The sequence below is a fragment of the Myotis lucifugus genome, unplaced genomic scaffold (assembly GCF_000147115.1).
Source record: "Myotis lucifugus unplaced genomic scaffold, Myoluc2.0 scaffold_21, whole genome shotgun sequence".
Classification (NCBI taxonomy): domain Eukaryota; kingdom Metazoa; phylum Chordata; class Mammalia; order Chiroptera; family Vespertilionidae; genus Myotis; species Myotis lucifugus.
Genome location: NW_005871069.1, coordinates 9722966 through 9739364, shown reverse-complemented (window position 1 = coordinate 9739364; position 16399 = coordinate 9722966). Strand labels below are relative to the sequence as shown.

The following is a 16399-nucleotide window of genomic DNA, read 5'->3' as shown; positions in this document are numbered from 1 at the left end:
ATGGCTTTTGCTGTAGCTTACTTGTCCTGAATTGCCCGGCTTTGCTGTTCCCAAATAACATTTTTGCTGGTAAAATAACTTTTATTTTTAGGTCAACAAAGGAAAGCTGAATAAATGTAGAAAAATAAATTTTATAGTATTTCACATAGGAAGTAAAATTAGTCTTAGGGCAATCAATTTCCCATTCCATTTATTATATGCAACAAAAGAAAGCATGTTTGAGTGAAGAGACTTTATATGGCCATAAAAGTGACGAATCTTTTTTTTAAGAAAAATATTAAATATCGTCCACATTTTTGCCCTGTAATTATTTTGCACTACCTTTATTTCTCAAAGAAGGTTCAGAAGCAATAAATTTTCTTCTCCAATAAAAAGCACGAACAAAATTGTTCTGTAAATTTGGAGAAAGTTTGGGACTATTTCTTCAGTCCTGTCTGTCTCCACCTAGGATTCTGACATATCTAATTCCAGTCAACAGTCACTGTACACCAAGGCACTGGGTGGCTGAACTTAAAATACTGTAACACAAGTAAGATTTTAATGAAGAGGGGGAAAACAGGCGAGAGCCCACAAACACGAGGCACCTTAAGCAAGGTCATGGGATTTTCACACTAGACAAGCCCTTTGGGCTTCCAAACAGGAAAAAACGTAAGTCCCCCAAAGAGACCAAGTCGTTCGGGTAGTCAGCAGCAGAGGCAGGGCTAAAATCCTAGGGGTCCGCGCCCCCACAGCGCTGCCTGAACACAGGACGCCAGCACCGGGACCGCGGCCAGAGCCTGGGCACAGCGGCCGCAACTGGAGGGGCCGCGCCCGCTGCTCGCGCTGCCAGCTGCGCACTCACAGGGCAGATGCGGCGGGGGGCGCCCCGGAGAGGCGGCGGGGGCGGCGGGTCAGGCGCCCGGCGCCAGGACAGGGAGGGCCCCAAGCTGAGGCTGCGGAGGGTGAGGGAGGGGTGTGGAGGACAAGAGCGTCGGGAGCGGAGAACGGGGCCGAGCTCTCACCCTTGTCGCACGCCAGCAAGAAAAGCTTCTCATTCAGGGTGTTCTCCTCCTTCACCTCCCGCACATCCTTTAGCGCCATCACCTCGCTCGGCGATGAAGAGGAGGATGGGGAAGAAAGCAGGGAGGAGGAGGAGGCGCCAGAAGGATCCGTGCTCGGACACAGGGCCGCCACCGTCGCGCCCCACGAAGGGGGCAGGCCAGGAGACCTGGGCCGCGACCCGGGGCCCCGCCCCGCCGCAGGGCCCGAGAAGGGATGGGTCGGCCCCACGGCTGCCTCCGCGCGCGGCCCGTTGGCCCCGAAGAGCGTCCCGTCTCCTGGGAGCCAGCACTCGCCCTCCACCGACAGCCCCAGGTCGGTGGCGGCACCAGCGCGGCCCCAGGGCCCGCGACCCCTCCCCAGCCGCCTCCGCCCCGGCCGAACCGGTCCGCGCCGGTCTGGGGACGACAGAGTAGCGGGCGCCAGGGCGGCGGAGCGCGGGGCCGTGCCTGAGCCGCAGGGGCTGCGCGGGGGACGGCGGGCAGGCAGAGGCCGGAGGAGCGGTGCGTGGGAAGTCCCGAGAGGCGGCTCTGCAAGCGTCGGGGTCCAGGACCGTGGGAACCGCCTGCCCAGCGTCGCCCCCAGGAGATTCTCGCGACTCCTCTCGTCACCCTCCGCCCCGCGTTAGCGACGCAGCCGGAGCCAGGCCTCTAGCGGCGGGCGGGGCCTGTCTTGGCGGGCGGGGCCTGTCTTAGTGGGCGGGGCCTGTCTTGGCGGGCGGGGCCTGTCTTGGCGGGCGGGGCCTGTCTTAGTGGGCGGGGCCTGTCGGTGTGTCGGCGTCCACCGGTCCCCGCTGGCGTGCTGACTGACCTGGAAGGCTTCGGACGGAGGAGCACGGCTCAGCGCCGCGACCTCCCCGCCGCCGCCTGCTGCGCGGAAGCCCACAGGCTGCGGGGCGGCTGAACCGTGAGGGCTCACGTCAATGGACAGCCCTGTGTGACTGTCGGGTCATTCCTGTCCCTGTGCCCTCTGCCTCGCCGCGCGGCCAGACGTCCCTGCTTCCTGAATTTCTGAAGACTCTTTTAACAACTCGTTTGTGATAGTAGAAAGGCGCCACATTCCCGATTCATACGTTTATTCGCATGTAATTCAGGTGTATTGTCACGTAATCATGGATAAGCACGTTTTTAGAATAGACTGCATCACAGTCCTTCAATGGCTTCTTCATCTACACATTTATAAATCTGATTTTAAAGATGAGTGTTATTTAGGCAAAAGCCAACTGCAGCACAATAAGTGCTACTTCCTTGAATAATTTTTCTTTTTTAAAAGATATTTTTATTGGTTTTTAGAGAAAAAGGGAGAGGGAGAAAGAAATACTGATGTTAAAGCAGAACATGTATAGGCTGCCTCCTGCACGCCCCCTAGCGGGGATCGAGCCCACAGCCCTGGCATGTGCCCTGACCAGAATTGATGGAGGAACCTTTTGGTGCCTGGGAGGACACCCAACCAACTGAGCCACACCGACCAGATCAATAATTTATTTTCTTAATCAAAGTTTTAATTAAAGCAAATTCTCGCACCTTTAAAACCCAGGGTTGGGGTGGGAAGACCTGGAAATTCTATGGCTTGAATAATTATTATTGCTTCCCGGAACCAACTGTGCAAAATCTAAATTGTGCCAAGGCTTTAAATTTACTTAGAAGTATCTTGTATTTAAGGGAAATACTTACCTCCTCTTTTGTTCAGGTTGATTTGTTCCATCCTGTCCCTGCCAACATCAGCTCCCAAATTTCCTAAATATATCTTTATCATCATTCAAAGTACTCTTTAGATCTTCTCTAAGAGGCCTTACTGAACAAGATTGTCCACCTTTCTAAACATTTTTATGTGTTGACTTCAAAATAGTAGATTATTTAGTGAATCATTTTACTTATTTTTTTAAATTAAATCTTTATTGTTCAGATTACATTTGTTCCTCTTTTTTTCCCCCCATAACTCCCCTCCTCCCAGTTCCCGCCCCACCCTCCACCCTCACTCCCCACCCACTGTCCTCATCCAGAGGTGCACGATTTTTGTCCAGTCTCTTCCCGCATCTCCCACTCCCCTTTCCCCCCCAAGAATAGTCAGTCCATTCCCTTTCTATGTCCCTGATTCATTATAATCACCAGTTCATTCTGTACATCAGATTATTTATTCACTTGATTCTTAGATTCACTTGTTGATAGATGCATGTTTGTTGTTCACAATTTGTATCTTTACCTTTTTCTTCTTCCTCTTCTTAAAGGATACCTTTCAGCATTTCGTATAATACTGGTTTAGTGGTGATGAACTCCTTTAGCTTTTCCTTATCTGTGAAGCTCTTTATCTGACCTTCAATTCTGAATGATAGCTTTGCTGGATAAAGTAATCTTGGTTGTAGGTTCTTGGTATTCATCACTTTGAATATTTCTTGCCATTCCCTTCTGGCCTGTAAAGTTTCTGTTGAGAAATCAGCTGACAGTCGTATGGGTATTCCCTTGTAGGTAATTGAGTCTCTTTCTCTTGCTGCTTTTAAGATTCTCTCTTTGTCTTTTGCTGTTGGCATTTTAATTATGATGTGTCTTGGTGTGGTCCTCTTTGGATTCCTTTTGTTTGGGGTTCTCTGCACTTCTTGGACCTGTAAGTCCATTTCTTTCACCAGGTGGGGGAAGTTTTCTGCCATTATTTCTTCAAATAGGTTTTCAATATCTTGCTGTCTCTCATCTTCTGGCTCCCCTATAATTCTGATGTTGGTACGCTTGAAGCTGTCCCAGAGGCTCCTTACACTATCTTCGTATTTTCGGATTCTTTTTTCATTTTGCTTTTCCGGTTGGGTGTTTTTTGCTTCTTCGCATTTCAAATCTTTGACTTGATTCTTGCTCTCCTCTGGTCTGCTATGGGGAGTCTGTATAATATTCTTTATTTCAGTCAGTGTATGCTTAATTTCTAGTTGGTTCTTTATCACAGCATCGAGGGTCTCATTAGATTTCGTGAGGCTCTCATCAAGTTTATTGGCAGCTTCTAGCAAATTATTGCAAGCCCTCAAAATTGCGTTTTTTAGCTCTATATCCTCCATTTCTGTCATGTTTTTTTGTCTCCGCATTTTTTATGCTTTCTTGGTGCACCCCCTTGTGGTCTTTGTGCGCAGTCTTGTTCTAGTTAAGCCTTGATTGTTGTAGTTAATACTAGAGGGATTTGACCACCAGGCCGACTGGCTGTGAGAATCACCTGTATCTGCAGTGGGAAAACTTCTGTCCTCTGGAGAGGTGCTAATCTAGCCTTTGCCTGAGGCTATCCGGCAAATGGCTCTGCGCAGGGCTTGGGCGGGGCAGGTCACACGGGATCAACAGGGCGGGCGGAGGGAGCAGTTATGGCTGCTCTCAGTCCCGTTCCCAGAGGCTCTGCTTCTCAGAACCCCAGTAACCGCTGCAAACCTCGGAGAGAAAGCTGCCCTCACGTTCCAACTGATGCCAGACAATCCCGCCTCTCCCGTTTGCGTCTGAGTCCCTAGAGACTCGCCCGGATCTGAAGCTCAGAGTCTGAGACTCCCTCCTGATTGAAAACGACAACCGCGCCCTCAGCCACCAGCCCGCTTTGCTCGCGCACCTCCGCACCTTTGTATTTTCCACACTGCGCCTCCTCTGAGCCTCGGTATGCTGTTCTCTTTCCTTCTAGTTGAAGAGTCTCTCCTCAGCCAGCTTTCCTATGGTTCTGGGTGATGTTCCTTCCGTCTTTTAGTTGTATTTTTGAAGTGGTTGTTTGCGGCAGCAATCTCCGGTGTTTACCTATGCCGCCATCTTGGTCTCTCCTAGTGAATCATTTTAGTCTTTTGTGGTTGTTGTTAATCTTCACCTGAGAATATTTTTTCCATTGCTTTTTCAGAGAGAGTGGAAAAAAGGGAGTCTGGGGTTGGGGGAAGAGAGAGAAAGGGAGGGAAGGAGAGAAAGAGAGAGAGAGAGAGAGAGAGAGAGACATTGACAGGTTCCCTCCTGAACTTACCCAGGCTGCGGCTGGGGAATGAACCTACAACTCAGGTACATGCCCTTTACCAGGAATCGACCCGAGACCCTTTGGTGTGCAGATCAATGCTCTAATCACTGAGAAAAACTGGCCAGGCCCATTTTAGCCTTAAAAAAACAAAAAACAAACAAACAAACAAAAACTCTAGTAGATCATAAGCCTCCCCCTTATATACTGTTGGATTCAGTTCCAAGTTTGTGTATTTGGTGAAATGTCAAAGTTGCTCACTGTAAATTTGTGGCCAGTGAACACAGTGGTAACATGTTTGGGTTGGTGTGTGTGAGTTTACCCAGTAAAATTTTTACTCAGTAGCAGAACCACTCTAACCATGACCCATCCAAAAGTTCAAATGTTTGAGGATAAAAATTCATATGGCTCAAAACTATACATACACTTTTAAGTCTACTCAAGCTTCTGGGTTTAGGTTATCCCCTCTGGACTTTCACAGAGGCTGGATTAATTTCTTAGAGTCAGGGGAATTCCGGCCTACTTTAGTGGACAGACCTACCAGGCATTCCAGAGTATGAGGGCTTTTCTTCCTTCAAAGTGATACATGGAGTTGGGGTGTGGACTCTTCCTTGTGGGTTCTTGTCCTACAAAATTTGAAGAATAAATTCATGGACTAAAAGATTTTATATAAAAAGGTGAAAGTTTATTGGAAGCATATTCAAACTCCTCCTGGGTCCCCAAATGTGAAAATCCTGCTGTCTCTCTCTCTCTAAAATGGGAAAAAAATCTAAATCTTGTTCTGAGTCTCTTTGTCTCTGATTTATATATTCTGGTAGCTCTTTGTCTGAACATGACCCCTTCTAGTTGGACTCTTTCTAATTGGCCATTCTTCTGCAGAGTATCAGTTTAAAAGGTCAAAGCCCACCTGGTACCCCCCTTTTTCTCTCCCTCTTATCTTGCAACATTCTTCTATCCTCTGTGAATGTATGCCTTTCCCTTCCCCTTATCTTGTGACCTTTCTCTATCCTCTTAAAAGTAAGATAGGCATTCTGGTGGCTCCCAGCCCTCACCCTATGCATTTCTCTCCCATGGACCACCCCCCTTATTCCCTGACTGCCTATCCTGTCTCTAAATTTCCTTTCTAAAATACTGGTAAGTCAGAGTTGCAACTGCATCCTGTTACTCAGAGTCTTGGAATCATCTCAGATGTAGTTTATTCTCTCTTGCCTCTATGGTACACTCTTTATCTAGCATAAAGCAGTCTTTATCTTGCATTTGTGATTTGGAGACCATGATGGAGTTTTAATGAACAGTAGAATGCAAGATTCCATAGCACATTATTCAGAGCAACTCACCAAACCACAGATACAAAAGAAGAGCCATCTGCAACTCCAGTTGGAGAGGAGAAAATCCAGATTCAGATCTAGTCCTATAAGTAGAATAGATCCTATCTATGTCTCCGAGCTCTCTATTTCTCCTTCACTACTCCTAGGCCACATCTGACTGTTTCTTTTCCTGAAATTCCTACAATACGCTTCCTGCATCAGAGCCTTTACACTTATTCCCTCTGTTGAACACTTAGCTCTGCCTCATCATTTATATTGACTAAACTCACATCCTTAAAGAGGCCTTCCTTGACCACCCAAACTAAAATAATATTCACCCTAGTTCCCAAGTCAGTCTCTATCATGTTACCATTTTTTTTCTCCTACTACAGTTATCATTATCTAAAATTCCCGTTTATCACCTGTCTCTCTTCACTAGTATATAAGATTCATGAGGTCATATATTTTTCTTGACTGAATCTCCAGTGTCTAATGTCATACCAGGATCATAATAGGCAAATTTATCTTATTGGATTGGTTGATTCACTGTAATTACTTCCACACAAACTAAATGTGTAGTAATATGAAGCTGGTCTCTATTAAATTTCTTCATGTTAAAAAACCATAAAACCACCTTCACTCTCCCAAAATAATCTAATAAGTGTTTTTTTTTGTTTTAATAATTAGTTTTAAGCAATTATTTTTACAAACTAAATAATTAGGAATTTTGTTTTAGTATTTTTAATTTCTCCTTTCTGGAAAATAACCTTATAATAGACTAGAGGCCCAGTGCACGAAATCCATGCACAGGTAGGGTCCCTAGGCTGGCCAGTGATCAGGGCAAATCGGGGCCTTCTAGCTGCCAGCCAGGGCCTCCCTTCCCCGGCTGCCAGCTGCTGGCCAGGGCCTTCCTTCATTCCACACCACCCCCTAGTGGTCAGTGCATATCATGGCGAGCAATCAAACTCCTGGCCTCCCAGTTGAACTCCCGAGGGGACAATTTGCATATTAGGCTTTTACAGGAAGCCACCGCTTGCCAATACTGTCATGAGAGTGCACCAAGGAACCCGGAAGGCTGATGGACCTTGGGCATTAGCAGGGCTGATGCTAAGCACCTCGTCTGTTGAGATAGTGGTGGCTCAAGGCAATTCCCTAACCTGATAATCCTTTTACTGTTTACCAAAATTTACCTTTGATATGCCTGTATGTGTTGCTAAAGGGCACATGTGTGTTCAAGTAAATAAATAGTGGACCAGGCCAGAGTCAGTGGCTCTCTTCAAGAAAGGCTCCACCTGCCCCACAATGTCTTCTAAATTCATATTTCTTGTATAGCATTTTCATTTGTGCATTGGCCCCTCCTCAGATCCTGAAGCCTGCTGCAAAGGTTGCGGCATCTGGCACCCCAGACAGGGACTGGAGGAGAAGATTCGCCTGAGCAAAAAACAAAGTGAAAAAGGAAAAGTGGAAATTCACTGGAAAGGTGGGAAGTTCACTGCACACAAAGCCCATGCCAGTATCGGAGTTGCGATCATAAGTGGATGAGGACTTTTTTAATCAGCCAGGTTATGATGGGGAAGAATTTGAGTAAAAGGCAAAAACATCATTGTAAATTTTTAGTTTGCATGCTCAAGGATAAAGGAATTAATGTGTCAAAAGGTACTCTCTTAAATAAGGCTCATCAACTAGAGAAAATGGGGCTAACAGTCCTTTTACAAAAAGACTCTTTAATGCTTTGTCTGAAAATTACCATATGACTCCTTGGGACTGGCAGATTTTAGCTGAAACAACTTTAGATGCCAGTCAGTGCTATGGAGAGCAGAATATGATGAGATCTGTAAACAACAGGCTAAGATCTGGGCTGCATTCTGGCTGTAAGTCCCAGGCAATGTAAAACATCTGAAAGATCCATCAAAAGAACTCTGATTTATTAAGTCTTGACTATGTGTTATGCATGCTTGTCTGTTGATTATTGTTTTATCTGTCTTTGTTGTTTGGTTTAATTTGTTTATTGTTAGTCTATTAAGCATGCCTTTAATTTATCCTCATAGAAAAGAAACAGTAGATGGCCAGGCCATTACTAAATTTCCCCAGAGCAAACAGAATGTGAGGATGGGGAGAGAGAATATGATCAGTACACGTGGCCAATAATACAGGCCCTAGGAAAATTCCCTAGACAAAGGGAGATAACTAAAAAAGGCCCCAGCCCATCCTATCTAATAAAAGACAAAAAGGGTAATTAACCGTACCTCCGCTACACTTCCCATTGGCTAATCAGGGCAATATGCAAATTAACTGCCAACAAAGATGGCGGTTAATTTGCATATGTAGGCTCCAAGTGGTGGAGTGAAGCCAAACAGCCCGAAGCCAGCCGAGCAGCAAGGCCTCACGGCCTGGGATCAGCGAAGCCTGATGGAAGTCCTGTGTGTTTATGCACCCTGGGGGTGCAGAGGTCCCGTCCTAGGCAGAGGCTGATGGCACAACTTCCGACTCCAAGAAGCGACCTGGGGGCTGGAAGGCGGCTCCTCTGACCTCAGCGCTGGAGTCCCGCCGCTCCACCAGGAGAGGAGCAGAGAAAGGCCGGAGCCTCCCTCAAGGTGACCCGAAATCCCCACCCACACCAGGCAGGCCGCTGGGCCTGTGCGTGGAGGACTCACCTCCAAGCCCAGCCGGTGGCCCTGCCGCAGCCATGGCACTCCTGGGTGCAGGCCCCAGCGGACGCAGGGTGGCGGCGGGGGGCGCCTTGAGTCCTGGGCTCCTTGCCTGCCTTACGCGGCTTCCTCCTGCTTCAGGGCCTCACCCTCCGAGGCCTCCTCCTCCCCAGCGCCCAGAGCAGTGGACCCACCGAGGGTGCTCCCTGCTGGCCGAGGGGGTGAATGGAGCAGCGGGGACTCCTGAGTGAAGGGTCGCCCTGGGGAGGAGTCCCCACACCTCCACACCCCGCTCCTGGAGCGCTGCCCAGGCCCTGAGCTCAGCATGGAACTGCGCAGGCCTGGAGGGCGTGGGTGGGGGCGGGCACACATGTGCCTGGTGCAGTGGGACATGCTGGGGAGCCACCCACCTTCCGGGGCTTCAGGGCCTTGCCCTCCTGGGTGCAGGCCCCAGCAGGACGCAGGGTGGTGGCGGGGCGCAATGCGTCCTGGGCTCCTCGCCTGCCTTCTGCGGTCTCCCCCTCCCCAGCTCCCAGAGCAGCGGACCCACCGAGGGTGCTCCCCGCTGGCCGAGGGGGTGAATGGAGCAGCGGGGACTCCTGGGTGAAGGGTCGCCTTGGGGAGGAGTCTGGACACCTGCACGCCCCGCTCCTGTTCAGCAACATCCCCAAGATTGTGCGTCTGCACCGTGGGCTGTGGGGCAGCGTGATGGCGCCGATGGTGGAGAAGGCGCTGCACACGCGGGCGCTGCTGCAGCCCGGGACCTCCTCAAAGGCTTCAAGATGTTCGGCTCCCTCTTCAAGCCCTACATCCGGTACTGCATGGAGGAGGAGGGCTGCACGACAACGACCTCTTCCCGGCCTACGTGACGTGGGCTGAGAAGCACCAGCAGTGCCAGCGGCTGAAGCTGAGCGACGTGCTCGCCAAGCCCCACCAGCGGCTCACCAAGTACCCGCTGCTGCTCAAGTCAGTGCTGAGGAAGAGGGACGAGCCACGTGCCAAGGAGGCCGTCATCACCATGATCAGCTCCATGGAGCGCTTCATCCACCACGTGAACGCGTGCATGCGGCAGCGACAGGAGCGGCAGTAGCTGGCCTCCATGGTGAGCTGCATGGACGCCTACGAGGTGGTGGAGGGTAGCAACGACGACGTGGACAAGCTCCTGAAGGAATTTCTGCACCTGGACCTGACCCCGCCCATCCCTGGTGCCTCCCCGGAAGAGACGCGTCAGCTGCTATTGGAGGGCAGCCTGAGGATGAAGGAGGGAAAGGACAGCAAGATGGATGTGTACTGCTTCCTCTTCACGGACCTACTCTTAGTGACCAAGGCAGTGAAGAAGGCTGAGGGGACCAGGGTATCAGGCCACCACTGCTGGTGGACAAGATCGTGTGCCGGGAGCTGTGGGACCCTGGCTCCTTCCTCCTCATCTACCTGAATGAGTTCCACAGCGCCCTGGGGGCCTACACGTTCCAGGCCAGCGGGCAGGCTCTGTGCCGGGGCTGGGTGGACTCCATTTACAATGCCCAGAACCAGTTGCAGCAGCTGCATGCGCAGGAGCATGCGGGCAGCCAGCAGCACCTGCAGAGCCTGGAGGAGGAGGAGGATGAGCAGGAGGAAGATGAGGAAGACGAGGAGGAAGAGGAGGGTGGGGAGAGTAGCACTTCCGCCGCCAGCTCCCCCACCATCCTGCGTAAAAGCAGCAACAGCCTGGACACCTAGCACTGCGCCTCAGAGGGCTCCACAGAGACCCTGGCCATAGTGGTGCTGGAGCCCGGGGAGAAGCTCTCCTCTCCCGAGTTCGAGGGCGGCCCCTTCAGCTCCCAGTCGGAGGAGATGTCCCTCAGTACCACCGCCTCATCTGTCACACCGACCAGTGAACTGCTGGCCCTGGGCCCCGGGGAGGGCAGCTCCTGCTCCATGGACTTCTGCCTACGGCACCCTCTCCTCCACCTCTTTGCAAGACTTTTGCGACCCCAGCCCCTGTGGTGGAGCCAGCGCCCTGGTCCCTAGATTTACCACCAGGCCCCTTTCACCCCGCCCTCACCCCGCCTCCGGCGCCGCACCCCCTGTCCCAGCTGGCTGCCCCACCTGCCCCCACCTGCTCAAGTTCAAATCTGAGGGCCAGCCTCCTGCAGCTGCTGGCAGGGGCCGCCACCCAGGGGGCGCCCCCCAGCCCCCAGCCGCAGCCTGTCGGAACTCTGCTTGGCTGCCACAGCCACCGGCACTAGGACTCGGGGCTCCCCTCACGAAGCTGGGCCCCGCTGGAATTGCGGGGGCCACCAAGCCCTGACAGTGGCTCCCAGCTATCAGAGATGGAGGGCAGGACCACCTGCCTGGTGGGGGAGCCCAAAGGGCCAGCCAGGAGGAGCAGAGAGCTGCCCTCAGGGACCTCCCCCAGGGTCCAGCTTGAGCCTCCCCTAGGGATCTCTGCCCAGCACAGGAAGCTGACGCTGGCCCAGCTCTACCGCATCAGGACCACCCTGCTTGCTTAACTCCCAGGCCCTGAGCACAGCGTGGAGCAGCGCATGCCTGGAGGGCGCGGTGGGGGGCAGGAGCACTTGCGCCTGGTGCAGCAGGAGTTGCTGGGGAGCCACCCGCCTTCCGGGCGGGCCTCAGGCCCTGAAGGCTGCCCTGAAAGCCACACAAAGACAACCTGCTGCTGGAGGGCAGGCATGTGGTGCTCCGGGAAGATGTCGGAGGTAGGGAAGGAAGGTCATGGAAGGGAACAATTGCAAGTGGAGATCCCGAAGGTTCTGAAAGCAGAGGACCAGCTCCTTGCAGACCTAAATTCCGTGTGGGCTTTTTTCTGGGCCCTGTGGAAGTGGTGCGAGACACAGGAGGAGGTGATGGACCAGGGCTGCGCCCAAGGAAGACTCCGAGGAAGCAATGTGTGGACAGGGCCAGGCGGAGCAGGCAGGCCCGTGCGGAGCCGGCTGGAGCGCAGCCAGACCCCAAGGCGATCACCAAGCCAGGCCCCAGGGAGAAGCAAGCAGATGCCACTCCACTCGCTGGAGAAGACCATTGAGCAGAAAACTAAAGAAACCGATTTTACATCATTTCCCAGGTGGAGAACAGTTGGCATGTAAGCCCCTGACCAGTGCCCAGCCTCTCCTCTGTCTGTCTATCTCACTCTTAGGTACCATGTTCTTTGTTCTCTCTTAACTGCAACTCATTTTTAAACTAGATTGCTTTTAAAAGAAGACTAAATAAAGTTTCCCTTAAGTTATTTAGGTGGTGCTGGGGCTGCTGGGGGCCAGATTACAGACACAAACATGCAGGGGAGCCCGGCACCCAGCAGCCCCAAGCCCCGCTGAGGCGGTTTTGGGGCTGCTGGGGGCTTGATTGGAGACACAAACCAGCAGGCCCGGCACCTAGCAGCCCCAAGGCCCACCACCTCTGCTGGAAGCCGGTCCATCCTTGCTGCTTGACACAGTCGCTGCAGGAAAGAAACATCTGCGCAGCATATGTTTCAAGGGACCTGGCATATACAGCATACTGTTCTTAATATGTTTGCTCCCCTTAGCGTTATGTGTTTTAACCAAGGTCACCTCTCCGAGAAAGGTTGTTTCCCCAGGTAGGGATTTTTCCCTGAAGTTAGGGAGGGGATAAAACCCCTTAACTAAGTGCCAGGCAGGTAGTTAATCACTTTAACTACAATCACGCTTAAGCTACATAATCTTTACTCCCTGGAATGGAGATAAGAAATGCCCTAACCTTTGCAATAGAAATGGACAGGATTAAAATCAACTGGTATAAATACAGATGTAACAAGACAATAAACACCAGAACTTCGCTGGAGATCCTAGCCAGAACTTGGCTGGAGATCCTGACTAGAGATCCTGGCTAGGCTGCTGATCAAATGAAGGCTGTCTCCGTGTCATTCCTTCTTCGCCGACTCCGTCCACACCTTTGGGGACCCCTGGACCTGCTGGGGTTGGACCCCAACAGGCTCGGCACCCAGCAGCCCCAAGGCCCACCACCTCGGTGCTGGGGCTGCTGGGGGCCTGATAGAAGACACAAACACGCAGGCGGGGGGCCTGTACCCAGCAGCCCCAAGGCCCACCACCTTGGTGCTGGGGCTGCTGGGGCCCTGATCAAAGACACAGATCCGCAGCCCCAGCACCCAGCAGCCCCAAGCCCCGCCATCAAGGTGCTGGGGCTGCTGGGGGTATCAGAGACAGAAACCCACAGGCCCGGCACCCAGCAGACCCAAGGCCTAAGGAGCAGCAAGCTGAACGGTAGGAAGCAGCAAGCAAGTGGGCGGTAAGGAGGGAGGGGTCCCAGACTGCGAGAGGGCACAGGCTGGGCTAAGGGACCCCCCCACCCATCCCCAGTGCACGAATTTCGTGCACCGGGCCTCTAGTTAATTACTAAGTCTCTTGGTGATCCTGCAAAATGGACGCCTGCTCTCAGGAGCATTCTTAAAAGTCTCATTTTTGCCATGTTTTTATTTCCCAGTCTGTCATTTGAAATTTGGAGAGATGAGACATTTCTCACAATTTAGGGATGCATCTGGGACTTCTATACCCATGAAGAGAAAAAGGCTAGTTTAAAAGGATAGCGCCTCACCCAATTTTGGGTGGCCTCTTGGCCTAAGCCCCATCTCTTCATGGATGCCATAGAAGAGGCAAAAAATTTAACTCAGTCTCTGTTTTTCTTTAGAAGATGGCAAAAATGACACACACAAAAAATATACAGGCTGTGTTTGGGAAACAAGATTAATGTTTCCATGATAAAGGGCAGTTCTTGAATAGTACTGGACCACATTCCAAGATGGCCTCCCATATCCCGGGGGCACTCCTGTTTTATAAAGAAAAATAAAATAAAATAATACTTTAACATGAAAGCCACTGAAAGCCAGTGAGTTATCTCTGTTACAGAATTTACCAAGGAAAATGCCTTGGGTAGTAATAATTGGCTTTAAAATCTCAAAGTTGTTAAGGCAAAATATACATAACTAAAATGAAGGGTATATGGTAAATCTTTTTCAGTGGTAATTATATATGACTAAACATAGTTTTCCAAAGTCTTTGGTAACTTAAAACTTTGGAGTTTGCAGAATTAAATAATAAAAATTATTAAATATCTAGATATTTTAAAATAACAAGATACTGAAATATTAATCTGAGTTTGCCTCATATGAAAATTCTAAAGGATAGATTTGAATCTATTAATTGAATGTCATGTATTTTATTTGAAATATATGCTTAAAAATATGAATATATTACTAATCAGAAAAATGCTAAGTATTTAACTTGCCACCTGAGGCTTTTAAGAGTTAAAAATTCAAATTAAGTTGGGAGAAATTATGGTTGTGATAGTAAATGCATGAAGTATAGAAATTCATTTTTGAAAAAAATAATTCTTGCGTTTTCTCTGAAAATTAGTAGTTCAAAATATATTATAGACTTTATGTGTATGTGTGTCTGTCTACTATATGTGGTAAAATTTCAACCTAGGTATATAATATTTTATTGGCCTGATAAAAAAGGAGAATTAGCCCTGACCGGTTTGGCTCAGTGGATAGAGCATCAGCCTGCAGACTGAAAGGTCCCAGGTTCAATTCCGGTCAAGGGCATGTACCTTGGTTGCAGGCACATCCCCAGTGGGGGGTGTGCAGGAGGCAGCTGATCGATGTTTCTCTCTCATCGATGTTTCTAACTCTCTATCCCTCTCCCTTCCTCTCTGTAAAAAAATCAATAAAATATATTTTTTTAAAAAAGGAGGATTAATTCTATGGTCTGAACCAAATTTTTAATATTAAAACTAGTTTAAATTTAATTGATATCTTTTAGAATGACAAAAAATGATAAAATAATCTTTGGGTTCTGTATATTTGACAGTCTTTCCAAGTTAAATTTCAAGACTTTAACCGAGAGATAGCTTTGGGACATTTCAAGGGCCCTGGAATGATTCAAGGATTTATTCTCTCTTCTTAAGAGAAATATTTTTGAACTAAATTAGGCCGATCTAATATACTTGAAATCATGTGAGAAGCTTTGTCAAATAAAAATTAATAATTGTGTTCTATTTATATACATACTAGAGGCCCAGTGCACAAAATTCATGCACGGGGGGAGAAGGGTATCCCTCAGCCCGGCCTGCACCCTCTTGCAATCCAGGACCCCTCGGGTAGGGTCCCTAGGCCTGTCTGGTGATCAGGGCCTATCGAGGCTTTCCTTCCCCAGGATGCTGGCAGCTGGCCTCAACCCCACCACTACCATTGCTTGCCATCTGTGCAACACTGCCCCCCCCCTCCCCTGCCACCTGTCACCTCCCTCTGTGGACAACAGGCGTGGGGTGTGATCGCTTGGCTGGCCTGGGCCTCCCTCTGCAGGGTGATCACTGGCCAGCCCCGCACACCTGCCACAGCGTCACTGGCCGGTGTCCTGGGCCTTCCTCTGCGGGGTGATCATGGGGCGATGGCAGGGCCCCCTGCCCAATCGCATTGCACCCATCTTAGCTGGCCTGGCACCAGTGCGTGTCATAGTGTGGTCGTCTGGAAGGTCGTCAGCTGGCCGGTCTGCTGTTTGGTCGTTTGGTCGATTTGCATATTACACTTTTATTATTATAGATATTTTAAATGTTATAAAGGTTTCAGCCTCTAAGCTTAGCAGGACAAGGCTGCTGAATACTTCTTAAGAAAAACCAGAATATTCAGCAGTGAAATTTCAAAACAGAAGAATACATGATGCCTCAGACCCCCACCCAGCCCTGCTTTTCAGATTGGCTGGGGGGGGGGGGGGGAGTGGGGGGAGAAGGGTGGCTTCTGTACTTCATGGGTCAAATACATAAGTTTGCTTACTTCACTTTTTCAATAAAAGGGCGTACTTTAATTACTTAATAAGTTAGCTTTTCACAATATAATCAAAGTCTCATATAAACTCATTTATATGTGAAGCCAATATTTTTTTATGAGGAACTGGTTCTACTAAAGTCCAAAATAAAGTTTGCATACATATGCAAATGAGCACTAGCCAAAAAGAATGCTGTTTAAAAGTAAATTTAAGCTTAAAAATAAGAAATTTTAAAATCTCTTCCACTACTATTTACAAAGTAAACTAAAAGTTATTATTCAAGCATTAAACCTCACCATTAATTCAAGCATTAAATCTCACCATCATGGGGCTGGCCAGTGATCACCCTGCAGAGGGAGGCCCAGGCCAGCCAAGCGATCACACCCCACGCCTGTTTGCCCACAGCCAAGCGATCACACCCCACGCCTGTTGCCTCACCATAAGTAAAAAAGAAAGTTACTTTTACTTGAAATGGTGTGCATTGCAGAATTGGCCAAGCATATTTCTCCCCCTACTTTGTTTTTTTTGGGGAGACACCCAAGTTAGTTTGTTTCTGCTTAAAAGAAAGCCAAAATCTTTAATGTAGCAATTTATGGCAAGCCCACAGGAAAAAGCAGACTTTTGGCAATGGCTTACCTTATTTACAAAAAGAAAACTTCCC

At 49.6% G+C, this 16399-nt stretch overlaps 1 protein-coding gene and 1 pseudogene across 1 annotated transcript in view; one reads left to right on the top strand and one right to left on the bottom strand.

Moving 5' to 3' along the window:
* The window catches only part of TRPC1 (transient receptor potential cation channel subfamily C member 1), a 162663-nt gene extending 159921 nt beyond the window's left edge, over positions 1-2742 (bottom strand). Inside the window, exons 1-2 of the mRNA XM_014453217.2 lie at positions 2712-2742; positions 1002-1664 (exon numbers count right to left, since the gene is read on the bottom strand). Of these exons, the coding sequence (XP_014308703.1) occupies positions 1002-1664; positions 2712-2742 (694 nt within the window). The remainder of the gene's footprint in view (positions 1-1001; positions 1665-2711) is intronic.
* Positions 2743-8043: 5301 nt separating this feature from the next.
* Positions 8044-16399, top strand: part of LOC102441178 — a 13346-nt pseudogene continuing 4990 nt past the window's right edge.